The sequence below is a fragment of the Pelodiscus sinensis genome, chromosome 1, assembly GCF_052426305.1.
Source record: "Pelodiscus sinensis isolate ZL-2025 chromosome 1, ASM5242630v1, whole genome shotgun sequence".
Classification (NCBI taxonomy): domain Eukaryota; kingdom Metazoa; phylum Chordata; order Testudines; family Trionychidae; genus Pelodiscus; species Pelodiscus sinensis.
Genome location: NC_143052.1, coordinates 39034162 through 39061970, shown reverse-complemented (window position 1 = coordinate 39061970; position 27809 = coordinate 39034162). Strand labels below are relative to the sequence as shown.

The following is a 27809-nucleotide window of genomic DNA, read 5'->3' as shown; positions in this document are numbered from 1 at the left end:
AACCATTACCTGGTAAGCACCACCCATTAAGGTTGATGCTTACAGTTAATTGGTTACCTGTTCACATCCCTGATTATAACATTAATTGGAAAGCTAATAGAGCGCCCCTTTTATAAGGGTTATATAAAACAAACAGTTGGACATTTAAAGATTACAGGACACATTCTCTCCTGCACCAAGACCCATCTGGCATGGATAGCTGGTAATCATAGTTCAGTTCTCAAGCTGAAATATGACAGTGGGCTAGGTCCCTAAGGGATCATAACACTGTGAATTGGCACTCAGTGCAGGTCCACTTTGTCCCTGTCAAAATCCCTTTTTCTGTCAAAGGGTGCAGGGGAGGTTTCTGGCTCATCTGACTTTTACATCAGCTGAGATTCTCCTTTTCCAGGGAAATTTTCAGCTTGCCAGCTAGAGCAATTCCAGATACTTGATACCCCTCAGGTGACGCAGAGATGTTGGAACAGGATCATAAAATGCTCCTGAGGGAATTCTGCACCACTGCAGAATGCAGAATTCCCTCCTTCCCCAGCAGAATTTCTGGCCACTCTGTGGAGCCCAGCTTGCAGTGAGCAGAGCACCGAGCCTGGCAGGACTCTTTGATCCTAATTCAGACTCCCTGGGGTGGGAGGAGACCCAGCCAACATTGGGTAAGGAAGAGCACAGCCCCACCATATTAGGTCCCTGGGAGGAACAATAAAGAAATTGTGGGCCGTAAAGATTCTAGGAATGCTGCCCTCTGCCCTGCTGCTATACTCTTGTGCCCGGGGGGAGTGCCCCATGCCAGGGCTCTATAGTGAGGTGTTGCTGGTGTCTTAGCTAGGAGGTGCCCCACAGCTGGGCTCAATGGGGAGGAGGTTGTTGATGTATGGACCAGTAGGTCTTCCCTGTCTAGGCTCTGTGGGGAATGGGGTGTGGATGTCTGGGATGGGGGTGCTTTGCAGCTGGGCTCTGGGGTGATGGGAGTCATGTGACTGGGATCTGGGGACCTCACAAAGCTCCCTCCAGTACCCACTAACTGGAACAGGGTTGTTGTGGGGGTTAACTCTCTAGTCCTGGAAGAATGTTTTTTGCTGTTGTCTGTATTGTTGACATACTTGTTGACAGGTATTTTGAAATAAACTACCAAAATAATTGAAACCGGAGTGATTATATTGTATTATTTGATCAAATAAAATATGCAGAGTTTTGCAAAACTTTAAAATATTATGAAAAAATTTTCCCCACAAATTCCCCAAGAAGTAATACTAATAAAAGCTAGTTCTACATTTTTAAAGTGATCATACAGAGAATACACCATGCATTTTATGCTGCAAATCCTGCTCACCTGACTATCCTCACTGACATCGACTAGGCTATTTGAGTGAGTATGGGACGCAGGAATGAGTTTTAAGGCAGATGATCAAATTCCTTCAGTGGGTTTTGCACTTATGCCACTGTTCCCAGGATGGGAAAAAAGAAGTTGCTGATTTAGGGTCTGATCACATCCGGTAGAATGTGCCTTTTAACTCCCACTAAAGTCAAACTGAGCATGTTCAGCAACCTGCAGGATTGGGTCCTTATAATTCATCTTTCACAGATAAAGCCAAGGTACGTATTCATACCTTATTGGGTCAGATAAAAAGCAGAGGCCCCAGGCGAGCTTGACTTTTTGCCAGAAAGAAAGTGCAGCGATGGCTCTTTTAAATGTCACTGGGATGGGTCTGTCCCCAAGATGAAACTTACAGAAAGGAACTTTACCAGCCTGCAAGAGAAGATTCACATTAAAAACCTTTAGTATATTGTTAGGACATTGTTACTAATTACAGTAGCCTAAGTTTTCTAAAGAATACTAATGAGACAAGGCAAATACCGTCAAATGAATATCAGGCAAATAAAGGTTACTTACTTGCAACTGGAAGTTCTTTGAGATGAGTTGTCCCTATCTGCATTCCATACATGGGTGTGCATGAGTGCCCATGCCCCAGAGTCCAGAAATTCTAACAAGAAGTGTTCCTTGCGGCACATGCACAATAGATGTCATGCTCCCCATCAAGAACACAAGATGCAGAGTGTGTAGGTATGCAAGCTCCATTGCTTCAAGCGCTAGTCCCACGTGTTGTACATGTGGAGGGCTCAAACATGAGCAGGGTGTGAGGAAGATGCTTGCAAATGCAGCAGAGGCCTGAACTAACACACAATGTGTAGCAAGCCCATAGATAGAGCAGGATTCCAGCACAGTTGGGGAAATGCTCTGGAGAACAAGGACAACGCCACCAGGACACACTGAAACCTGAGCTGCAGCTCTTGCCCTGGGCAGGAAAGGGAGGAGTTGTCAGACTGCATAAAAGTAGGGGAGGGGGGGTTAAGATACCAATTCAAATCCTTTTGACTCCAGACAAAGCCTCCAATTTGAATGGGAACAGGGTTCCACACAAAGAACCAGGGCCAAAATTGGGAGAAAAGCACTATGTGAAATGTTTAGCATCCCCTTGCTCTCAGCAGGAGATCTGTGATTTTAGTATCGCCCAGCAAAAACAAAGAAGAAACTAATTTACTATTTCTAGGAGAACAATGGCCACTTAAAAGTATCACAAACACAAAATTTTAAAGTCTCTATGGAATGATCTTTATATACACCAGAAAGAGGATAATAGTGAGCAAATACCACCATTTCTCCAAAATCTTTGCAGTTCCCCTTTAAGACGAACATTTCTTAGGTCTCTGGCCTCACCACATATAAGGCAGTAATTAGAATAGAGCACTCTGTCCAAACAAGTGACTTTTAGTTTGACTGAAATACAGCACACATTTTAACATTGGAAATAACCTACTTCCAGCTCCTACCTCTTTGAAAGCTTCCCTGAATTCTCCTCCTGGGGCCATTCCCAGCTGTTCTGTGATGTGAGCAGAGACCTTCAGCAGAAGCATTTGCATCAGTCCTGACATGACTCCATTCTAGCAGAAAAGGGAGAAAATCATTTAACAATAATAATCAAACTATATAGATTACTAGGAAGTACACAGAGACATTGTGTCATTAACATCACTAAGAACTGATGAAGAAACATTGAAGCCACCCTTTGGGGCTGATTTATTGCTTAACATAGTTCCTATTATTTCATCTTTCATCATTTATATGTGGGCTTAACATGACAAATGCTCATTGGTTACACACCAGATTGTTTGCTCAAAGAAAAGTGTGTTTAAGAAATAATCAAATAAACCAGTCTTGTTTCAGCCTAGGTTTATTACCCCCAGCCAACTTGAGTAGAAAGCATCTGTCCATGTGAATAGCTAGAGTAGCCCATACTTATGGTCAGGGCTTGACAAACTGCAGCAAAATCTACTCGCCAGCCCCGTACTGCGCATGCACAAGACCCACATTGCGCATGCGCTCGCTGCCAGTGAACAGGACGACTGGATGAAGTCTACTCGCCACGGGTGAGCAGATTCACTGATTTGTTGAGCCCTGCTAATGGTGACCATATTTTTGGAACCAAAATTAGGGACACGTTAGCCACGACTCCTGACCCCCATTAGCCACAAGAAATCGCACCCCTGGAGGTAGTACTCCAGGGGTCAAGAATGACACATGACTGGAGGTAAAGGGCGTCATGTGACCCCTCTAAGAACTCCTCCACCGTCATCTACCAATAGGAATGGGTTTGGCTCCCAAAAGGACCCTCCCCCACATGCAACTAGCCTGCAATTGCATTAACCCAACATGCATTGCATTCTTTCCCATGTCCACCTCCTCCTTTAGCCCCATTCTGATCATCTGTAGCTACCCCTCCCCATCCCCTCTCGTAACACCTCCCTCTACTCACCTACCCTGCCTTCTCCTCTAGTGCCAGTGACTCCCCTCCACGTGTCTGCCCTTCTGCTTCACTCCCACAATCCCCTGGCACCATCCCTTACCACTGTATCTTCCTGGTGCCTCCCCTTCCCTTACTGTCCCTGCCCTTCCTGACCTCTTTGTTCCTGGTGCCCACTCCTCACCTCCCTCTGCCCCAGTTCCCCTCATGTTCCTCTGTGCCCTCACACATGACTTGCTCCATCCCCTGCCTTCCTCATGCCCACCCCTCCTTTCAAGCCCTTTTCTCCAGGCACCCTCTCCTCCTTCTCTCTCTTGCCCCCATTGTCCCTCCCCTTTCCTCTCCCAGCATCACACTGTTCCCTCCCTTCTGCAACCTCCCCTGACACCTTCCCTCCCCTCTCCACTCCCCCCCTCCTGCCCTTTGCCTTCATTGTCTCATCGTGACCCTCTGGCATTTCTCTCTCCTCCACCCTGCTCCTTGGTGCCTTCCCCTTTCTTCTCCTGTCCTGCTCCCCATTCAGCACAAGCGTCTTCCTCTTCTCACCCACATTCCCCCTTAAGTTCTCTCCATGCCCCTTCCCTCACTTTCTGTCTTCTACGTGGGAAGCAGTTTGTGGGGGGTCTCATGACCATGAGTGTTAGCCAGTAGCCTGGGGACTAAGGGGTTAACTATGTCCCTTACCTAAGCCAGGTAGAGTCAGCCAGTAGGAATTCCAAACTGGGACAAAGGAATTTTTGGGTTTTTCCCTCCTTTGTCCCTGGACAGTTTCTTTCCAGCTACTGACGGGGACAGACATCATGTCTGTCTCCAAGGAAAGACTCTTCACTATCTGTAAGCAGGGTAAAGTTTAGATAAATCCGTTAGGTTTTATGGTTTGGGAATGGGAATCTGATGTCTGTGCATTTAAAAATGGGGTTTCTCTTTTTTTTTTTTAAACTAAGTTTTGGCCATGGTAGAATTCCCCATGAGTTTATTAATTGGTGACTTTTCCATCTAGTCACTATGCTTTTAACAGGACTATTGTAGTGGTGATAAAAGTTCTCTCTTTTCTTTTTATTAACCTGGTATTGGTTAATTTGTGTGTCTCCTGGTTTTTATTTTAGGGCTGAGATTTCCCAAGTGGTCTCTCCCTGGTTTTCTTATTATTACTTGGGTGATGGCAGTAGATTTTTTTTATCCCCAAAATCTAGGATTTTAAGATTTCGGGAGGAAGCTTTATACCAAAGCCTGGAAGGATAAGGTTTTGGGGTACTTTTGCGGGCCCCCACTTCTGCATTCATCATGCCAGAATGGGAAAAAAGCCTTGACAGGGGGCTGGAGCCGGGGCCCCCACAGTCCTGGCCCCAGCTGCTCCCGGGGTGGGACCACGTGCTGGGACTGGAGCCAGGGCCATCCGCAGAGACCAGGACCATGGTATTAAAAATATTATCATGGGCAGCCCCGGCTCCAGCTGGAGTCAAGCAGCAGCCACACGAGGCCTCTTGTGATGAGGCTACGCTGGTTGGAACTCTATGGAGGAGAGGGTGCGCTGGGTGGGTCCAAGAGTGAGCCTCAGGTGGCTGCCACTTGACTCCAGCTGGGGCCACGGCCACCCATGGAACTATTTTTAATACTACGGTCCTGGTCCCCATGGGTGGCCCTATCTCCAGCTGGAGTCAAGCAGCAGCAACATGAGGCATGCTCTTGGACCTTCCTGGCGCCCCCCCACAGTGGCCTCTGTTCAAAGAGCAAGTGGGTGCCTGGGGATGGTGGAGGAGGTGCTGCGGTTGAATCGGGCTGTGCATGGCAGAGGCATTCTGTGGGTGGGGTGGAGGGTAGGTGAGAGGGAAAGGCCGTGCGGTGGTGGGGCGGAAGCTGGCAGAGGGTTGCCGGGCTGAGGCATGTACTCCACTGGAGCTTGGAGAATGCTCCGGGCTCCAACTGCCAATCCAACTCGGAAACCACGCACCACCAGAAGCGGCTCTGGCTGACCACTGGCAAAGCACCCAGGGAACCACCTACCTGCTAGGGCAGGGAGGTGTTGCTGCTGCACCATGCTCGCATCTACAAGGCTGTCCCAGCAAGGGAGAGAAATGGCAGTGCCATTTCTACCTGGATCCAGCAGGGTTTTCCGGGACATTTCCCTACTTGATAGGGACATCAGAACAGAGCATTTAAATTTGGGACTGTGCTGGAAAAACTGGGATGTATGATCAGTGTACCCATACCATATATTTGTAGTTGAATGGATTAGAACAAACACTGCATTCTCCTCGAAACATAAGTTACACAGAACATGACAATATTTGCTCTGCATTTGCTCTGCTAGAGGAATATTGGTGGAGGGTACACCTAGCAGTCTCCATGAAACAAGCTAGATTCCATCAAAGCCTTGAACAAAGACGGAGGCATTTCTCTTGCTGATAAAAGTCTCCAAGAGCCACATTTGCCTTGGCAAAGCTGTTGTCCTGGGAGGGGTGTAGGGGTGGAGGAGCTAAGCATATGTGGAAGACAAAAGCTTTGTTGCCCAACTAGCAGTGTGGACAAAGCCTGAGTCAAATCAGAACACCCTCTTTCTAATCCAGAAAAGATGAGTGCCAGACAATTTCCTGTTCATGGGCTTGCAAATGAGATCTTAAAAGAAAAACCCTGATGTTGATTCACCCTGGGGACCCAAGAAGGGATTCAGTTGTTACAACCTCATTTTCCATTAAGGAAAGACAGCTTTAAACTCTACCTGGGGCTACAGAATAAGGGAGGCAGTGAAAATGAATGGACCCAGCTCATCATCGGATGAAGTAGATTTTGTTAGTCTCTAAGGTGTCCCAGGACTACTCATTGTTCATGAAATCAGGAGAGAGCTTCCAGAGAATTTTTACACTTGTGCAAGAACAAAACCCAGAAGATTTTTTTAACTGTATATCCAGAAGTAAAATACACTAAATACAAGCACCCATCCTTGGGCTATATTACAGTAATCTCTCAGTGATTACAAAACATGATTGTTTGTACTTTTTAATGTATTTAAGATTTAAATGTTTGTCTGGACTTGTGCTAGTTGCTGCTATCTGCCACCTATTATTTTCTAGAGACTGAGCCAATAGGATAGGCACTGGGTTTGGGGCAGATTAAGAACATGACTGACTGAAATACACAGCAGGATGCAAGGTTTCCATCACTGTGTTCTGGGTTTTGTTCTTGCACAAGTGTTAAAATAATTATTTGCTCCTTTAGGACTGCTGTATCAGCAAGTTCTCTCAGCAGGACTCCAACTTCTGACACTTTTAAACTTTTATTAGTTTAAAAAAGTTATTTTCTTGCTGGGGGAGGCAGCATTTGTCCCACATGTTCTGTGGAAAAAACGCTCATTTTCACCACCCTTCCTCCTTCCCTCCCACACTCCTTGCCGGCCTGATGACCTCCCCCCACCCTTCCAATACCCACCTCCCTATGGCCTCCCCCCACCCTTCCAATACCCACCTCCCTATGGCTGATTTTTAGCTTGAGGTGGCAAATGGCATTGGGAAGGTGGGTCATTTCAGGCACAAAGTAGGGGAGGAATTAGGATAAGGTGTCAGCTGTTTGCTATATGGTGGTTTGGAATTTGCTCCTTTCTAATTGTACCATATTGCCCACTTTTCAGAAAGTCTCCCTTGTCCCCAGCGCAGCACCCCCTCTCAGCTATTGCTAAAGGAGCTGGGGATGCTGACTGGGTGCCTTTGACTGAAATCAAAGCAAAGTTCTGCTATTTAAGATGAACTCTGCTTTATGCGTTGGGTCTCCACTAAACTCTGGGTGTGAACCAACAAGAGCTGAAAAGACCCCTCAAAAATCCCACCTAATTAAATCAGGGATGTTTCACACTGCTCCAGCAACACATCATGCTGTCACGATCAGGGAGCAGGCTATTCAGAAGAGCCAGTCATGGTGTAGAGTAGGGGGGGAACTGCCAAAGGCACAGATAGCAGTTAAGTGGCAACCTCTTATTGACCGTCAGTGGGAGTTGGTTGCCTTTAAAAATACAAATGCGAGGCAAGCTTGGTTACTACTAGGAATGGGTAAAATGCACAGTGTTACAGCAATAGCGATTTAGCAAATGACATAGAGCAGTGGTTATCAAACTTTTTTTTCCATGATCCAGTTGAAGAAAATTGTTGATGCCTGCCAACCAACATAATATGACTCAAGTGTGGGCTCTGGAGGAAGGCGGAGCTGAGGATGAGAGCTTTGAGGTGACAGGAGCACTTACGTCAAGCAGCTGCTGGTCCGCAATGCAGCGGAGGTACTAAAGCAGGCTTCCTGCCTTTCCTGGCACCACAGACCATGCTGCACAACAGAAGCAGCAGCAGCAGCAGGTTCCCAGCCAAGGGGAGTGTGGAACTAGTGCTTAGGAGAGGGGCAGTGTGCAGAGCCCTATGTACACTCTCTCTCCCCCCACCCCAAAAGGAGCAGGGCCTGCTGCTGGCTACTTCTGGAGTACAGCGCAGCCAGTGTGCCAGGATGCCTCCCATAGCACCCCCACTAATCACTCCGCATCAACAAGACCCAGTGTCTGACATTCCAGGAGCCAGGACTGGGTGGCAACCCCTAGTTTGAAAGCCCCTGGCATAGAGAGCACCCTTACAAAGTCTATGGATGACACCAGGCTGGGAGGGGTTGAAAGTGCTTTGCAGGATCAGATCATAATTCAAAATTATCTGGACAAACTTGAGAAATGGTCTGAGGTAAACAGGATAAAATTCAATGAGGATAAATGCAAAGTCCTTATTGTTCCTTGGAGGAACAATCCGTTGCGCACACATAAAATGGGAAGTGACTGCCCGGGAAGAAGTACTGCAGGAAGGCATCTAGGAGTCATAGTGGACCACAAGCTAAATAAATCAACAGTGTAACACTGTTGCAAAACAAGCAAACCATCATACTGCAATGTATTAAAAGAAGTGTTGTAGTCAGGTCACAAAAAGGAATTCTTCCACTCTACTGTGCACTAATTAGGCCTCATCTGGAGTACTGTATCCAGTTCTGGGTGCCACATTTCAGGAATGATGAGACAATTTAAAAGAGTTCAAAGAGGAACAACAAAAGTAATTAAAACTTTAGAAAACATGACCTATGAGGGAAGACTGAAAGAAATGGGTTTGTTTAGTTTGGAAAAGAGTAGGGATGTTAGATAGCATGTACAGGGTTACGTACAAGATAGGGACTGTAGGTTTGTTCTTAAGTTGAATTTGTATGTAAGTCGGAACTGGTACATATTGTAGGGGAAACTCTAGCCAAACATTTCTCCAGAGCTCAGTTTTATTCTCCCACACCTCACTTCCCTCAGTCCTTTATTCTCAAGCGGAGGTGTCTGCTGAGAAAAGCCGCTCTGCGTCTCCCTGGTCTGCTGGGGGAGGGGGGGGAACACTAGCTTCGCGTCCCCTTGGTCTGCTGGGGGGAAGCAGCTAGTGCAGGGTTGTCTCACCCCATTTGTAAGTAGGGATCCGATGTAAGTTGGATCCATGTAACCCGGGGACTGCCTGTAATTGGTTACGTAACCACACCACGTTTTAGTGGTTACATGACTATTCAAGAGTCTCCAGGAAAGGGGTCAGCAGCCAGCGTGCTCCTGGCCCCACTCCAGGGGACCCCTGCCACCCCGTGCTGCTGCCTCTCTATCAGAGAGGCAGTAGCACGGGCTGGCAGGTAAAAGCTGGTCCATGAGGAGAGCCGGTTTAAAAACCAGACGTCCCCACACAGACCGACTCCTGCCTGCCGCCCCATGCTGCTGCCTCTGATAGAGAGGCAGCAGTGCAAGGTAACAAGAGCCTCTGTCTGCAGGGGGGCCAAGCTCCCTGTGCACAGAGGCTGCTCTGCAGCAGACCAGGGGGTCCCAAGCTTCATGGCAACCTCCCCGTCTCACCTCCCGGAACTACTGCCTTTTCCTGTTGGGAGTAACCAAGGGGAGGCAGGTGGATCCATGAAGCCAGCACGCATGGAGATCCACTTAAAAGCTGGCTCCCCACATGTATCAGCTCCCACCTGCCCCCTCATCCTGCGCTCTGCTGCCGCTATCAGGCGGCAAACAGATCCAGTGCTTAAAGCCGGCTCCCCCACAGGCACCGGCTCCCACCCTCTCCCTATCCCACTGCCTGACACAGAGGCAGTGGGCATGAGGGGATGCGTGCAGTCGACAGGATTAACCCAGGTTTATCAATTAATTGTATAGTCGTCTACATGTTGACATCTCTAGAAAAAAGAAGACAGAGAGGACATAACAGCTTTCATGTACCTGAAAGGTTCCTACAAGAAAGAAGGAGAAAAATTGTTGTTCTTCACTTCTGATGATGGAACAAGAAGCAATGGGCTTAATGTTCAGCAAGGGAAATTTATGTTGGACATTAGGAAAAACTACATGGCTACGTCTAGACTGGCCAGAAATTCCGGAAAAGAGATGCAAATCAGGTAAGTCAGCATAGGGAAATCCGCGGGGGATTTAAATATCCCCCGTGGATTTAAATAAACATGTCCGCCGCTTTTTTTCCCGGCTTGGGGAAAAGCTGGAAAAAAGCGTCTAGACTGGCGCGATCCTCCGGAATAAAGCCCTTGAAAGTAGGAATAAGAGATCCTCCGGAAAAGGGCTTTATTCCGGAAGATCGTGCCAGTCTAGACGCTTTTTTTTCCGGTTTTTCCCCCAAGCCGGAAAAAAAGCGGCGGACATGTTTATTTAAATCCCCCGCGGATTTCCCTATGCTGACTTACCTGATTTGCATCCCTTTTCCGGAATTTGTGGCCAGTCTAGACGTAGCCCTTGAGTAGCACTGTCAGGGTGGTTAACCACTGGAATAAATTGCCTAGAGAGGTTGTGGAATCTCCATCATTAGAGATTTTTAAGAGCAGGTTAGACAAACACCTGTCAGGGATGGTCTAGTCTAGATGCTGACTGGTCCTTGGGACCCGACTTGATGACCTCTCTAGGTTCTTTCGAGTTCTATGATTCTATTACAAAGAAGCCTCATCCATAGGTAATTTTATTTACTGACAGATTTTTAAATGGTCATTCGACAAACAGTACAAGAATTATAATAATTTAAATGGAACAAGGTCCAATACTGTGTTACTTGCACTGTCCCTACTGCCACAAAATGAGAGTCATCCCAAATCTGCTCAGGAACTGTTCCGTACCCACCACTACAGAGCTACTATGATAAGTCTCCCATTTAGGAAAATGGGAGAAGTTTAACAATGTTTTAAAAACAGTTTTCTTTGTTAGAGGGAAAAAAAAAACCCAATGAAAATCTTAAAGTTGCAAGACAAAAACTGTTGCATTTTCTACTGGTTGAACCTCTGTTGTCCAGGACTCTCTGGTCTGGCAAGACCACAGATACTGCTGAACCAGAGAGCCCCTGGATGAGAGGGCTGGGTGGCCATGGGGTTGGTGGCAACAGCCCTCGAACAGCATAGGCCTGGTGGCCCCAGAGCAGTGGATCCATGGCAGCTTCGGGGCAGCTCTGGGGAATGGAGCCACAGCGCCCCAATGCCCCAAGCCCTGGCAACGTCGGAACTGGGAAGCCATGGTGGCCCCGGGATAACTGAGTCCAGCTGCCCTGGGAAGTGGAGCCCTCGGCAGCCCTAAAGCCATAGCAGTCCCAGAACCCTGGAGCTGTGGCAGCATTCTCCCACCCATGGTGCATAGTTAACCAGTTAAACATATAGTTTAGCCAGTTAACAATTTACACAGGATTTTACATCCCTACTAAATACCAACTCAAAAGCAGATCCACTGATGTCAACAGGACTACTTACTTAAGATGAAGATTTAGGATCTGATCAAAATATCTGCACAGAACTTGTGCTTTTAGATTATTTAAAACACTATTGATTGATGACCCAATGCTTGTAGTCTGTTCAAGCTATGATAAATATACCATTTAACTAACTTTTATTTGTTGCCCCACTGAGTAATTTTAACTTCATTAAACACAAATAGAAGTTCATAGTTTGATACAGATAGTGAAGGGACTGAATTTATACTTGCATACTCAACCATACCATTAACACAGCCACTATGGACGTGACCTAAAAGCTAATCCACTGACAACTGATCCATGATATAACTCAAGTAGCAAATATTAATGTGGTGCAGAATGAAATTAGCAACAAAGGGGAAAAGCAACTAAATATACAAATCAGAAACTATATAAAATGAAATAGCTAGAATACATAAGATGTATGGCTAACATTCCATAAAAAAGTGTCAAAAGAACATTAAGGTTGCAAAGTTAATCTCTAGTCCTTCACATGGAGAGATCCAGGCAGAGCCCTGCTGACAATAAAGGGGTGCTTTATACAAATCCAACTGTTAAAAAAAAAAATCAAGGCTTTAAGCACTGAAAAGCCAGGAATTGCCAAAACTTAAACCACCTTAACTCTGAGTATTTGTCTACACAGTTATTACAAAATAAAACTAGTTATAAAATAAAGCACAATAGTTATTCTGCACTAGCTCCCCATGTAGACACTCTTATTTCACACTAAGGTTATTACTGCACAGCCCCACACTCCAGATTACGGGAGTGTGAACTGCAGCTCTAGTAGTGTTTTTGTGCAGTATAGCTTAACCCACATCACAAGTGCCCATGTGGGGAGCTAGTGCAGAGTACCTATTCCACAAAAGCTATTCCAGGCTATTTCTTCAAGTAGACAAGCTGTGAAATAGCTATGCTCACACCAGGACTGATGTGCTAGTGGGCTTGGTATAGGTTGGTAGCAGCCATGTTTCTGTTTGATGAAGTACCTTTTAGCCCTGATACATTTAATTTTCACTGAGGTAATCATACCTGCTTTATAGCTTGCTGAAGTTTCTCCAAATTGATTTCTTTGGCTTCCTTTAGTAACGTCTTTTCATCCATCTTTAACATAGAAACTCTGTATTGGCAAAGCTCCACCACAACCACATCAGGCTGCACCTCCTGTATGGTCTGAAAAAGATGGATTTATTTGCATAAATGTAGATAAGATGAAGAGGAACTGCAGCACGTATTGATTTTTTTTTACATGAGCTATTCATAAGCTATGGTTCTTCATAGGAATCCATTCTACAAATCATTTTCAATTAACATAACAATGAAAAATAAACTGCTTCAGGCCATTGATATTGCTCCAAGTTATCACGTGCTTTTAGCACCTACTTATTTGAAGAAAAATAAGGAAGCCAGAATTACCTGCCACTCATCTGGGGACAAGAACACGAAGTAACAACTGTGATGGATAAGTTCATTGTAAATGGTACTTTATGACCTTCAACATCACAAAACCTAGTTGGGACAGACCTTAGGGACTGATCCTAGCATAGATTTCCTTCTGCTCACCTGTTAGTGGCAAGTAGGGTGGCGGAGCCAATCTGTATTGCAGAATTTGCACGGGACAACGTAATGGGCATTTGTTCTTTAAATCTGTCCTAATTCAGTTTTTCTGCCCCAAATTTTGAGAAACACAATCCCGGTTTTTAAAGCCCTGTTCTGCTTCCCACATTCCTAGCATGCAGAACAATTAAAGTTCCTTCCAGCTTCCATTCTTAGCATGATCCCAAATGACTATGCTACAACATATGATCATGTATTGTTGTCACAATGTTACTTTAATGACAATCATGCCAGGAAACTGTATCAATAAGTGAGAATGCCAGCCCTAAAGCTAGCTACTTGGACTATACCTGCATCTGCCCTAAAAACTCATCATCAAGTGCATTCATGAAAATTACTGATAACATTTGAGACTTGCCAGCAATTCATTTTAATCAAATTATTGTTTAAATACTTTGGCCTACAACTTGGTACCATAATCTTATCAACCTGACAAGCTAAACCTTAGGAAGGAGTTTAGTAAAGCACAGGACTGAGAAAAGAGACTAAGGGTGCATCTACATAGCACAGCTTAACTCAAAACAAGCTACATAAATTGAGCCATGTCAACTGTGTATGTTATTTCAAAATAAGTTATTTCAAAATAGGGAGCATCTACACAGCACTTATTTCAAAATAGAGCACTCTTTCTCCGACTTCCCTTATTCCTCATACAATGAGGGTTACAGGAATCGGAGTAAGAAGTCCTCCAGCTTGACAGTATTTTAACACTATTTCAAAATAACTGCCTGCTGTGTAGATGCAGACTAAATTATTTTGAAATAGTGTTACAGTGTAGATGTACCCTTAGATTCTATTCTCAGCTCAGCCACCTAGTTGACACATGGTGATTAATTACCTTTCCACATCAGTACTAATTCACGAACCCAGGTATGATAAGGGTCCCACACTCTGGAGGTGATATAAAACCAAGGTCTAGATCATGGATTCACAAACTAGGGGGTGTGAAGAAATTCCAGGGGGGGCGCAAGGCGACTCAGCCTCCCTCCCCCCCATCAAGTTTTGCTTCCCTGCTCAGTTCCTTTTTTTTTTGCTGCTATTTTTGGGGGGCAGGGGCGTGAGGGTTTTTCAAAAGTCAAAAAGGGGGGGCGTGATGCCGAAAAGTTTGGGAACCACTGGTCTCGACAATGTATTACTACAACAGCATTCATGACACTTTTGCACAAGACTAGATCTTAGGCAGATACTGTTGGATTCCAAATAACTGATTTCAGGGTCTGTATTCTAATGTACAAGGCCTAATAACATAAATTCCCTTTTGTTCTGTGATCATTTAGTGGATAATCGGTAAGAAGCTACTTAAAGGGATGTTCCCTAACCTTATACACTACCACACATTTTAGTTCCAAAGTCAGGGCTGAATCATGCAGTTACATTCTCCTAACCAAATCCCAAGATGCCCTAATAATTATAACTTTGCTGTAGTGTTACAAATACAGGTTAGTTTCTTGTTAACTTTCTAGGCATAGAATAAAACATTGCTCCAACTGTATGTTTACCTTCACTACATCTCTTTTACTGCTGTCACTGAAGTGGGCAGTACCAACCACGAACACCTTAGACCCTTCCTCGGTGACCAGTTCGGTCACCGTGCTTGGCAGATTGGGCTTTTTCTGTCTCTTCTTCATCTTCATCTCCAGGAGAATTTTAAATGCATCTTCATCGGCTACAAATTTTAATAAAATATGCATGTCTATAAGCTGCATGTGAATGAAACAATTTAAAAAAAATACACAGGCATCTAAATAACTCAGCAGAATTTATATACCATTGTGTTAACACAACAGTCCTGGGGCTATACTGTTCCTGAGTTCTAGGTCTGAGGGGGCGCCTTTATGCATGGATCTCAGTCCTCCCCTTCTGATGAAGAGTTCAGCTGGTTATGAAGTACCAACCTTATTCCCCTGGCCATTGAAACTGGTTCTTCATGTAGTTCGTGAAGTTGGGAGAGAGGAGCAGGAGCTGCAACTGGTGGAAATAGGATGGTGGGTGGGAAGGCACAACATGTCTTGCAGAGATTTTTGCAGATTCCCTTAGGGTTCTCTGGAAACCATTGTACCTTGGTGCGGGGGGGGGAGGGGGGGACAGCAAGAAAGGTGCGTGTGACTCAATGTCACTCCAGTGAAGCTGTGATGCTGGGCAGCCATTTTACAATTACAGGGCCTCTGCAGAGATGGCTCTGTGAGCTGCCATGTTTGTGGGCAGTTTTGCTGTGGGGACAAAAACCCGGTTGAGATTTCCCAGCAAAATGTCCCGTGCTGTAAGTCAGTGGTCTTCAACATTTTTAAGCACATGGTCACTTTTTGAATTCAAGTGCAATGTAAGATCTACCACAGACCCAAATACCCTTGCCCCATCTCCTTCGCGTTCCTTCTCTGAGGCCCTGTCCCTGCCTATTCCATCCTTCCTCCCTTCCCCATCTTCCCTCCCTTTCACCAGGCAGGGGCAGGGGATTGGAGCACAGGCTCTGGTGTTGGACTAAGGGATTTGGAGTGTGAAGGGGCTTTGAGCTGCGCCTGGGGCAGGGAGTTGGGGTGCAGGAGGGGGCTCGGGGTGCAGGAATTGGGAGGGAGTTTGGATTCAGGGGGGTTCAGGGCTGGGGCAGAAGAGGAGTTCATGACTGAGGCAAGGGTTCAGAGCTAGCTCCAGCTGGATACTGCTTACCTCAGGTGGCTCCTGGGTGGTGGTGCAGCGGGGCTAAGGCAGGCTTACTCCAGCCCTGGCCCTGCATCATACCCAAAGGAAACCAGCAAACTCCCTCCATCCCAAGCCCTGCTGTGCCCCCCACCTCTGTTCTGTGAAGATAGAATACAGGATGGGAGATGGGGCACCCTGACATCAGAACCCCTCTTCTCCTTTCCCTGCTCTGTACCACAAGCAGAGGGCTCCTAGGGAAGGGGGAGGGAGGCTCCAAGGCAAATGGCAGCAGGTGCACAGTAGTGGGGTGAGGGGTGGCTGAAGTGCTGCACTTGATAAAAGCCTCGACTAGTTTGGCCAAGATCACCTGTCAGAGGCTCCAAGATCTACCAGTAGATCCTGATCTACAGGTTGGTGACCACTGCTGTAAGTTTTGCCTCTGGTCAGAGTGATGGGGCCCCTGGTTATGTTACAAACTAGGATGATATCTAATCCTGTGAACAGACATTGTTCTAGTCACAGAACCACCTCCAGCAGGGAGGTGTTCAGGATAGGCCCAATACCTATCTGTTCAGAATAGGCCCAATATGAGTATAAAACAGGACTAAACTCACTGGCAGAGAGATATGCGGTGGCTCGGGAGGTGGGGCTCGAATACATATTTTGGCAGACACGTAATAATTTATTTGCATATTCAATATTTGCATAATGAATATACAAACATGCAAATAAAATGATACCAGTCTGCCAAATGTTTGTGAATGGGATTTTCTACACAGGGAAATTTACCACCATAATTCCTATGCGGACACTCGTATTCCAGTAGGTTTGGAAGAGTTGCTTTAGAAGCAAATAAGCTAAACCAGAAGGCAGCATTCGTACTCTGGAATAGGAATCTCCATACAGGGAGTTATATAAGGGTAAATTGAAAAGTAAGTTTCCTTGCATTAGCAAGTCCTGTACATGTGGGAACAGGTACAGTGCAATCTACACTAGAAATGGTGCCAAATCCCAATGCAAGCCTCTTTAGATCTTGTCTACTCTGAAAATATACATTGGCACACTCTATAAACACCAGGGTTTAGGTTGGTTTGACTAAGTCTCTCATAGGTGTGAATTTTTCACTCCTACAAGATATACAGCTATGCTGAAATAACTTTTCAGGACAGACCAGCCCTAATGACACCAAACTGGGTGGGGTTGCAACTTCTTTGGAGGATAGGGACATAATTCAAAATGACCTTAGCAAGTTAGAGAAATGGTCAGAGGTAAACAGGATGAGGTTTAATAAAGAAAAATGCAAAGTGCTCCACTTAGGAAGGAACAATCAGTTCCATACATACAAGATGGGAAGCGACTGTCTAGGAAGGAGCATGGCGGAAAGGGATCTAGGGGTCATAGTGGACCACAAGTTGAATATGAGTCAACAGTGTGATGCTGTTGCAAAAAAAGCAAATATGATTCTAGGTTGTATCAACAGGTGTGTTGTAAGCAAAACTCGTGAAGTCATTCTGCCGCTCTACTCTGCACTAGTTAGGCCTCAGCTGGAGTATTGTGTCCAGTTCTGGGCGCCACATTTCAAGAAAGATGTGGAGAAATTGGAAAGGGTACAGAGAAGAGCGACAAGAATGATTAAAGGTCTAGAGAACATGACCTATGAAGCCAGGCTTCATGAACTGGGCTTGTTTAGTTTGGAAAAAAGAAGATTAAGGGGGGACATGATAGCGGTTTTCAAATATCTAAAAGGGTGTCACAAGGAGGAAGGAGAAAATTTGTTCCTCTTGGTTTCTGAGGACAGGACAAGGAGTAATGGGCTTAAAGTGCAGCAGGGGAGGTTTAGATTGGACATTAGGAAAAAATTCCTAACTGTCAGGGTGGTCAAATATTGGAATAAATTGCCAAGGGAGGTGGTGGAATCTCCCTCTCTGGAGATATTTAAGAACAGGTTAGATAGACATCTGTCAGGGATGGTGTAGGTGGAGCTTGGTCCTGCCTTGAGGGCGGGGGGCTGGACTCGATGACCTCTTGAGGTCCCTTCCAGTCCTATTATTCTATGATTCTATGAATTCATTAAAGCAGCCTGTGACTAGCCAGAAATGGAGGTAGAGAATGATAGCCATTGATTTCAATAGGAAAAGAAAACTACTTTGGTACCTTTTAAGTAAGATTTAGTACATATTTAAAACTGGTAGAGGTGGACAATAGGGATGTTAAGGACTAGTCGACTATCCGATAAGCAAATGCTTATCGGATAGTCGAGAGGATAGTCAACTAGTCGCTACCTCCCCCTTGCTGCCTCTATCAGATAAAGGCAGCAAATAGGGGAAAGATGGGGGTACTTCAAAGAGGCAGCGCTGCACGGAGCCCATGGTCATCTGTGCAGTGCTGCCCCTTCGAAACGCCGCGGCAGGATTTCAAAGCAGCAGTGCCATGTGAAGCCCAGGGTCAGCTGAGTCGTCCACAGCTGATCCTAGGCTCTGTGCAGCGCCTTCCTTTTGAAATGCCGCAGCAGCGTTTCAAAGGGGCAGCGCCATTCTATCGACTAATCAAATAGTCGATGCAAAAATGCATTGACTATTCAATTAGCAAAATAATCGATACTTAACATCCTTAGGACAAGTATAATTTTATTTTGAACAAACATGCTTTACAAGCCAATAGCTCTACAAGTTGCTCTACAAGTTAGCAGCAGTTTCAAGGTGCTCAGAGTCTGGAGTATCATAGTAGCCCAAGGGAAAAGGATTAGAGTACAGGTAAGGAGTCAAAGATGCAGGTAAACTGCAGAACCGTGAGATAAATAAAAATCTTATGGCTTAGTAATATACCATTTGGCTTCGATCTCCAGAAGTGTTGTGTGTGTACATCTGTCATACAGTGGATTCCATAGAAATCCTCTGGAGTCTTCCTTTAACTGGAATATACTTTCAGGTATATACCCAAATATGCGCCATTTTTCATTATTGCTGTTTTCAGATTTGGCCTTTATGGTAGAATTTAGCACAAATTTCCCCCAATTACATGTATACCTTTTCATACAGAGTCATTAGTTCCTTTTTAGATGAGTAACCACATTCTTACTACAAATGAAGTAGTGCAAACATTTAGCTTTACATTCTAAGGTTATGACATTTCTTTTTTCCTGCTCCAATTAATACATACAAATATTATGTGGTGCGTCTGCCTTTGGGTCATCTTCTGGTACATCCACTGGATCTGGAGCAACCTGCTTGAAATAAGAATTCAAAGGACAATGGTAATTATAATGAAATGGTTTATTTCTCCTCTCTCCTTGTTAGTCTGCTTAATTTGAATCCATGCGTAATATTTAAGCAGCTACATTATTTAGACAGTGACAGAGCTGAAAATCTGGTTTTTCAACTGCTCACTTAGATACATTTCCAGCTTACGAGTAAAATATATTGAAAAGTCATGTATAATCTATTTTGCAAAAAAACAGTATTTATAACACACACAGAGCTCACACAATGTGATTAAACATGCTAAGAGAGCAGACTAGTCTCTTTAAAACAGAGAAGAATTGTATCTGATTTAAACTTCTCTGCACAGATGATTTAAAAAGCATTTTACTCCTGGGAAACATTGTATTTCACTTAACTGCTGACCAGGCATCTTTTTAAACTCCTCTATCATTAGAAATCTGAGAAGAGTGCAAATCATAGAATATCAACCTTCATTCAAAAGGGTCTGTTATGTATTATGCCATTTTAAATTAATTGTAGGAGAGAAAGACCGACAGACTACAAAAGAAGGTTTGATCCTGCAAACACCATGCATGAACAGTCCAAGTTAATGGGACATGAAGTCAGGCACATGTGGAATTCTGAACGACCGATATCTAACTTGATGGCCAAAGATTTACTGAAAATGTTACATATAAACTTTAACACACAGAGGCAGACAATGCAGACTTGGAACACTCCCCATAATTCAGCCTCTAGTGTTTTGGGATAGATCCAATCTCCAAGCAAGTCAGAGAAATATAATTAAAGCAAAATGAGCCTACAAAGTAAAGCCCAGCTGTGAGCTATATTTAGGCAAGGGTATTATTTCAAGTTCTTTCAGGTAATTATTGGGAGGATCTGAAATTTTTCACTGTCACAAGCCAATGACTGGCTGTGGATCAATAATTATTCATAGTTATTTCCAAATGAAACCACTGGTAAAGAATCGACACCTGCCAGTATTTACTTTATAATTAAAGCCATTTCCAAAGGATGTTCATTTACTATTTCATATTTGTAAGCTTTCAAATTTGATAGTTTATTCCTACAAAAACAAAACAATCCTATATAGGAGGAGACTTTGTACCACATCTAACCTATTCTTTCATATCATAGTATGTCTGCTTACAGAAATTCTAGCACAATTTCTATTTATCATGTTTGGATCCAAGCTTAAAAACAATTACAAATGTAGGTGTTTCAAGTTAAATATCCAAATACATATTTAAAATTCTCAACACAGACATTTCAGGTACTTCAATAAGAATATGGCTGCTCCTTTTATGCATCCAAGTTTGAAAGTCTGGATCACAATGAACAACCCAACAAACACCTATATCAGTAAATTATGTAGTCAGTGACTGCACATTCATCTTATATGGCAGTTTGAACAGCATATATCCCATCATAGATCCCATTCAACTTATAATTTTACCTAGGGGTGCCTTTCTGGGCAATTTAATTAATAAAACTTAAAGTAAGAACAGACAAAGCATATCTGATAATTGAAAGCTTTCTATTACTTTTAGCGAGGAAGTTTTACTTCTCAGATCCTTGGGTCATTTCATTCATCAAATCAGCAATTCTCAGTGTTAAATACTAGGTGTAAAATCCCACTCCCAGTGGAGTCAACAAGGCTCTCAACTCAGCAGCAGTCTCCCAACCTGTTTTCTGACAAACACACATGCTGAAAGGTGAGAAGCAGCAGCTCTGCAGTACCAAATTTAAACAACTCCAGGCAGTGCATAACATTCCTCTTCTGCAATAAAAATCTATTTATAGACAGAATACAATTATCAATATAATCAAGAATCCACTCAGTCTCTGAATACCTACTTGCTGAGCCTTCCAGAGTAAGAAGTGCTTTTCAAACATACACAGTATTTCATATTATATTTTTCAAATATATGGCATAAAAACCCTAAAGCCATTATATATGGCAGAATGTATCAATAGGAGATTGAATGGGAGAGGGGAATGCTATGTGTTAGATGAAACACAGGCTTTGTCTACATTTCATCAGTTTAAAGAGCAGCCGCAGCTGTGCTGCCATGGCAGTGCTTTAAACTGAAAGCATGGCCACGGTGTGAGCGCTGGAAGTGAGCTCTCTCAGGCTGCATCTAGACTACAAGGTTTTTCTGGGACACCGGAAGTACAGTATCCCGGAAAAACTCCGCTGCGTCCAGGGAACGCGTGGGCTCTTCCACTTTTTTTTTTTTTTGAGGAAGAACAGAAGCACTCTTTCAGAAGCCCTGTCTTCTTCCTCCCACAAGAAGGAAGGGCTCTTCCGAAAGAGGAGGCTTTTCTGAAATTTGGCTGAGTGTAGACGGGCCAAATTTTGGAAAAGCCTCTTCTGAAAAAAAACTATCAGAATTTGCATACCTTTTTCTGATAAAGCATTGTAGTCTAGACATAGCCCCGTCACTCTATATAAACCACCTCTGTGGGGGGAGTAGCTAGCAGTGCTGGGAGCAAGTCTCCCAATGCTGTGGCTTGGTTCATTCATACTGGTAATTTACAGTACTATAACTTGCTGCATGTGTGTGTGCATTTTAACAGCCGTGAGCCAGACAGTTACAGTGCTGTAAAGTACCAGTATAGACTTAGCCAGAGACTTAATCTGATGATTATTCAACACACACACCTGTCTTCCATAGCAAAGTATTTGCAGGAACATGGGGGGAAAAAAATCAGTTGAAAGAAGAGTAACAGAAGAAATCAACAGTAGAAAAAGGCATGACAACTCCTGCTTCAGCAAGGTACTTAATGTGCCTATAATGGGACTTCTCACCTGCACCAAGTTACTTGAACAATTTTACCATGAACCCTTGAGATCAGATAATTAGGTGAGAATCTCATATTTTACTTATCAAAGAAAGAAGGGTACATTTCTATCCCTCCCAGTTGCACAGAATAGCCTGAAAGTAAAACCCAGGGACCTCAAAAGTGAACATCAAGTAACAAGAAAACAGTGTTTAATTAAAAAAAAAACCCACCTCATTTTTTTTAACCAATTCCATGATTTTTAAATTCTTGGGCGTATGTTTAAGTACCTTGCTGATTCTGGTGCCTTCTATCATTGCTACTGGGAAAATATTATTCCCAAACCTACCTCAGGCTCTTGCTCCTCCTCCATTACTGAAGTGCAGTTTAATTTCACCAATCTGAAAAAGCCTGTAAAAAAATAAAAAGCAGGTGGGAGGAGGGGAAAAAAAGATTAAGTTGGAGTATTTATGAAAAACTAAACAAAAATACTGAAAAAGTAGGCATTCCCACCCCCCACTTTCTCCAGATAAATAGAAAAGGTAATAGAAGCAATTTAAAGATTATATATATATATATATATATAGTAAAAACTTATTTATGGAAGACATTTCAGAGACAGCAAAAACATTCGGATGAATGGAAGTTGGAAATATGGGGATTCGGAGTTTGCCAGCCCAGATACCTGTGGTTCTGCAATGTACAGGGTTATACCAATTTCTGCAGATCAGCTATACACAAATGGAAATATGGGGAAGGATGGGGGAGGGGGGAAAGCATGGGAAGAGAGAGAGTTCTTGATGACAGGGAAAGTGTTGTTCTACCTTTTTCCTGACATGACCCATGTTTCAACAGAAAATAAATTCATGCACCCTCTCCTTTATTTTGGGGACTCCCTTACCACCTAGCTAAACAACAGGAAGGTGATAGGAAACACCTCACCCTGGAGCCATTTAATATACTTGCAAGCCTCATGCTGAGAACCTAGGCACTAATTTTTCTCTGCCATAATGAACACTTATATTGGTGTCAAGCAACACACACATTATGAACCACCAGGCTTGACTACTCAGTAGCACTAAGGCCCCTTCACACAGCTCTCCTTTTTGGATGAAGAGACCTTAGAGGCTAGGGTGATAAGGGAGCCTGATTTTACAGGGACAGTCTTGATATTTGGGACTTTTTCTTATATAGACACCTCACCCCCATTTACCATTCTGCTACCTGGTCATTCTGTTAGAAGTTTCAGAAATAAGTTTGCCTCATTTATCCCACTCTTGTTTTCAAGTTTCATTTTTCCATGCTGCACCACATACCTTAATCACCTTCTTTCCCCCTGGACCCAGTCATGCAAGTTAGATAAAAAGGGACTTCAGTGACAGTCTAGGGCTGGGGTTCCCAAACTGTGGTATGCATACCCATGAGGATTACATGAGACATCTATGGAGGGTACATGGGAAAAACTGTGTAATGTTGTCTATTTTATTTATTACATTTTCATAATAGGCTATTCAGATGAAGCTTAAAATTCGGTGGGATTTTTTTATATAAATACGGTAGTTAATTTACTTCAAGATGTACCAATGAGAACAGAGATTCACAAAGACACTGATGTACAGAGTCCTCCCCACCAATCATGGTTCAGCACCAAATGACTATTTCTTCCTTAAGCAAACCTTCTTCCATAGAACTCGTTTGTTAAACCACCAAAATATATGTTCATAAAATGAATCAGAGCCTTCAGTAACCAGATTTTTTTTCAGACACACACTTATATGAGCTTTTGGAATCAGGTTTTACTTCATGCTCTTTTGTTGCATAGTGTTGTGGAATTTCCAGTTTTCATTCAAATGGATTTTATGGCTTTCCAGATTCCACCTAAAGTTGGATATTGTAAGAAAAAGTATCCAACGGGGCAACAAGAAGTGTCAGTGCATAGCTCAGACAGCTGCCCACTAGTACAGAGGACCCTCTATGATTCACACCATAGCAACATCTACTGCTACTGGTTACCCAGCAAAGTATGACTCTGTAGACTTTCTATAAGCAGAATTCCCCATTAAGTCAGAGGGAGGCTATGCATAAAGCATCTACAGATCAGGCTCTGAACCTGTGTGGCAAACTACATCAACAAAACAAAAAAATTCAAGACATTAAGTTCCTGATGATTTATCCATCCACAGACAAGAATTGTACACATGCATTGCTAACATATTTTCAAAAATTATTTTTATTACATTGTGCATAATAAAGAACAAAAACCACACACCACCACCTGCTTTTTCTTTTGCAAAAAACATATGCAAAACCAGGACACCAACAGGGCAGGAAGAGAATATAAAATGAAGGGATGGGTAAAGCTAAAGTGCTATTTTAGCTTACACCTTTCTTTTTTTATGCCTCAGTAGCACCATACATAAACATAACAAAAGGTAGTTGTTCCTGCTCCAAATAGCTTTCATGGTAAACAGACAATGCAGAAAAGCATAATTCTATATTAGCTATCTCTCAGTTAGACCCACTTAGCTACTACACAGGCATAGTTCAGTATCTGAACTTGGCATTTGTACATAAATAAGCAAATCAAGTGCCCAGAGTTTTTCCAGTCTCCTCATACATCTGAACTGTAGAGGAAATTGAAGATTTGGTACATTTGAATACATACCTTTTATCTACACTTGAGAGTTACATAGAGTAAATTACAAGCTCCAGTTAAAAAGTAAACTCTTGCATACAGGCTTGGAAGTATTAGATTTTTATCAGTATTACTGTAAACACAAAAAGCAATAAAAAAATATTTCCATCAATTGACACAGGCAAAATAGGAAAAATGCTGCTTAAGAACTAGACTTTAAATTAAAGGTCTTTATATTGCATATTTTGATGTGATGTTAAAAATTTGAGTTTTAGCAGTTATCAAGTTTTAGTTTTTTACATCTCAATGTCTACTGTCATTCAGTCAGACCCCTCCCACTGTGTGTCACACATACACCCACCCACCACACAGGGCTGTCCCTAAGGGGTCCGGGACCTGGGGAAACCCCACCCCTTGCCCCAAACACAGGGTCCGGGGCCATGCCCTCTCATCCCTAGAACCTACTCCCACTCCACCTCTCCCCACAAACCCTGTCCCACCCCCTCCATACCCTTTGCCCAAAGGCCCCTTCTCCCCGAGATGCGTGACCCCTCAGCTTCAGTGGTGAAGCAGAGTGACCTGGATGGGAGATGGTAGCAGAGTGGAGCAGGCTGTTGCGCTGCGCTGCTTCCTGCAGCTCTCACCATCACAGTTCTCACCATCACAGTCCCTGCTGCCATCCTGTGCCAGACCCCGCCCGCCCAGGAAATTCCCCGAGCTGCCCACAAACGAATATCAATATGGGGGACGACTGCTCTGCACCCACCCCATAATTTTGCATACCAGTGAAAATGTAAATGGATAAATTGAAAGGTGATTTAAAATAAACACTGAGTTCATCTGCTGAAATTATTAAAAAAATAAAAGTGAGTTCTACCAAGTCTCATTATATAGAAACACCAAGTGATGTTAAATCATCACATAGATAACATTTTTAACCACCACCAATTCTCAAATTGTGGGTGTCACTATGGACAATTAATGGAAAAAATCTTCTCTGAATTCTACTCAGTTAATTCTAGCCTCAACATCATTCTTGGTCTGTCCTGTCCATTTGGAATGCAGGCTCTTTGGGGCATGCACTGTCTTTCACTGTGCGTCTATCCTAATAGGGATCTAATCTCAGAAGCAGTAATGCCAGTAATGATATGCAGCATGGTATATAGTTGAGATTGACCAACACTTTCCATTTTAAGATTCTGTTTTCAGTTGCTTATAGCTCTGCCAAAATTAATTGGGCTGAAATTTACCATGCCAGATGTCCACTTTTTTGGGGGGGGAGAGAGAGAGGCGTAAGAGGGAGAAATATTTCAGACAAAATGTTCTTGGAAATGGTTGAAACAACACCAGGGAAAATGTATTATTTTTCCCCTGTTAAAAAAAAATCTTACAACTGTATTGTTAAGAAGCTGTAGCTCTCCCATGATTGGGAGTATGGACTTGAAGTTTGGCAAGGGTGTTGCCCTAGTACCATGATGTGCCTTTTGCAACCTTAGTGAAAATCTGCTCAAGTTTGTCCAAGTTCTGAGCCTCTGAAAAAAAAAAACCCCAAAAAAAACATTTCATACAAGCACATTAGAGACTTGAAAATTTAGCCAGTTCTCAAAAAATTCCATCTGCACTGATCATGTTCTGTCCTGAAAAGGGATGTTAACTGAATAGTCAATTAACTTCATGTATTCTTATTGGTTACTCGACTATTCTATAATCCCCGGATGTGGGACCGGCAGCCAGTGTGCTCCAGCCCCACTCTCGAGGAGTTCCCTGCCACTCTGCTCTGCTGCCTCTGATACAAGCCAGGACTGAGCCGGGCTGCTCACCAGCCTGATAAAAAAACATTACTTGTGCAGAGTGGGAGGGAAGAATGCATGTAGTCTATAGAATTAACCTATAACCTTTTGCTTATTGGTTAATCAACTATACTATTACATCCCTAGACCCCCGAACACGGCTTCTATGATCTGACCACATTTCATATGTATCATCCCAGTGACTCAGCATACTCCACCCCAGGGTCATAGGAACAAAGCAAGACTTGCCCTGCAACTGCTCCTTTCACTGGCCAAGGACTGCTGCCACACCAAGCAAAGAACTCGGAGAGCAGGGAGACTGTCTCTTCTGTGCTCACAGTACTTCCATTACTGGAGCCCAGGCAGCAACAAGAAGAACGAGGGGATTGCTTGAGCGGAAAGGAGCTGAAGGTGGGAAAGGGGTAAGAAGGGAGACTGGTACACAAGGATAAAGACATGGGAACTACCTCAAAGAGCCAAGATGTGAGAGAGATAAGTAGAGGGACAAAGGGCAGAAGAATCAGTAACCACTAGACATCACTCTTTTCTGGGATGTCAGCAAATTAGGAATGTTAGATATCGATTAACTGAATAATTGTGTAACTACATCAAAACTTTGCAGCTATACAATTATTCGATAGACCCTGTCTAGGGATGGTGTAGGTGGAGCTTGGTCCTGCCTTGAGGGCGGGGGGCTGGACTCGATGACCTCTTGAGGTCCCTTCCAGTCCTATGATTCTATGACCCCAGAGGCAGGGGCAGCAGCCAGTATGCTCCCAGACACACTCCCGGGGAGGCCCTTCCACCTTGCGTTGCTGCCTCTGATCCAGAGAACTTAAAAAGCCATCTCCCCTCGCATATCGACTCCCTCCTGCCCCTCCACCCTGCACTACTGCCTCTGATAAAGGCAGCAGCGTGGCGTGGGGAGAAGGATGCAAGCAGCTCGTGTGAGCTGATACATGTGGGAAGCCAATTCCCTGTGTGTAACAGCGCCCATCTGCCCCCCCTTACCCTCTGTGCTGTTGCCTCTCTCAGAGACAGCAGCAAAGGATGGGAGAGGGGGTGACTTGTGGGGATGTAGTGCTTGTGGGAAGGTGGCTTAAAAGCCAATACAGAGGCAGCGGGGAGGAGGGACTGTGTGTAGTCGATAGATTACATGATTAACAGATAAGCCTAGGCTTATCCATTAATCATGTAATCGACTACACACTGTCATCCCTAATGCAAATAGCTATGAACCCCACTGTCAAAGCGCATGCCTCATCTCCCACCCATGGCTGGCTGGCCCACACAGCAGATTACCTATTAGTGCCATCAGTTACTCATTTAGTCCAAGTGGGAGACGTTTGCACTCTGGATCCAAATCTGGGGTGGAGAACCTTTTTTGGGTTAGAGGCCCAATGACCCACAGAAAAATCAGTCAGGGGTCACACACAAGTGAGAAGCAAAGCAAACAAAAATGAAAACAAAACGAAACAACCCTTGCTGACATGGCCCCCGACTGAGGAGAAACACTCCCCACATTCCCCTCCCATACCAGAGCCTGGGGGGCCCAGCCT

The 27809-nt window shown here is 44.0% G+C and overlaps 1 protein-coding gene across 1 annotated transcript in view; it reads right to left on the bottom strand.

Moving 5' to 3' along the window:
* The window catches only part of TRABD (TraB domain containing), a 55725-nt gene that overhangs the window by 15425 nt on the left and 12491 nt on the right, over positions 1-27809 (bottom strand). Inside the window, exons 2-7 of the mRNA XM_075928124.2 lie at positions 22175-22236; positions 18980-19046; positions 14683-14849; positions 12599-12739; positions 2827-2937; positions 1605-1744 (exon numbers count right to left, since the gene is read on the bottom strand). Of these exons, the coding sequence (XP_075784239.1) occupies positions 1605-1744; positions 2827-2937; positions 12599-12739; positions 14683-14849; positions 18980-19046; positions 22175-22198 (650 nt within the window). The 5' untranslated portion in view covers positions 22199-22236. The remainder of the gene's footprint in view (positions 1-1604; positions 1745-2826; positions 2938-12598; positions 12740-14682; positions 14850-18979; positions 19047-22174; positions 22237-27809) is intronic.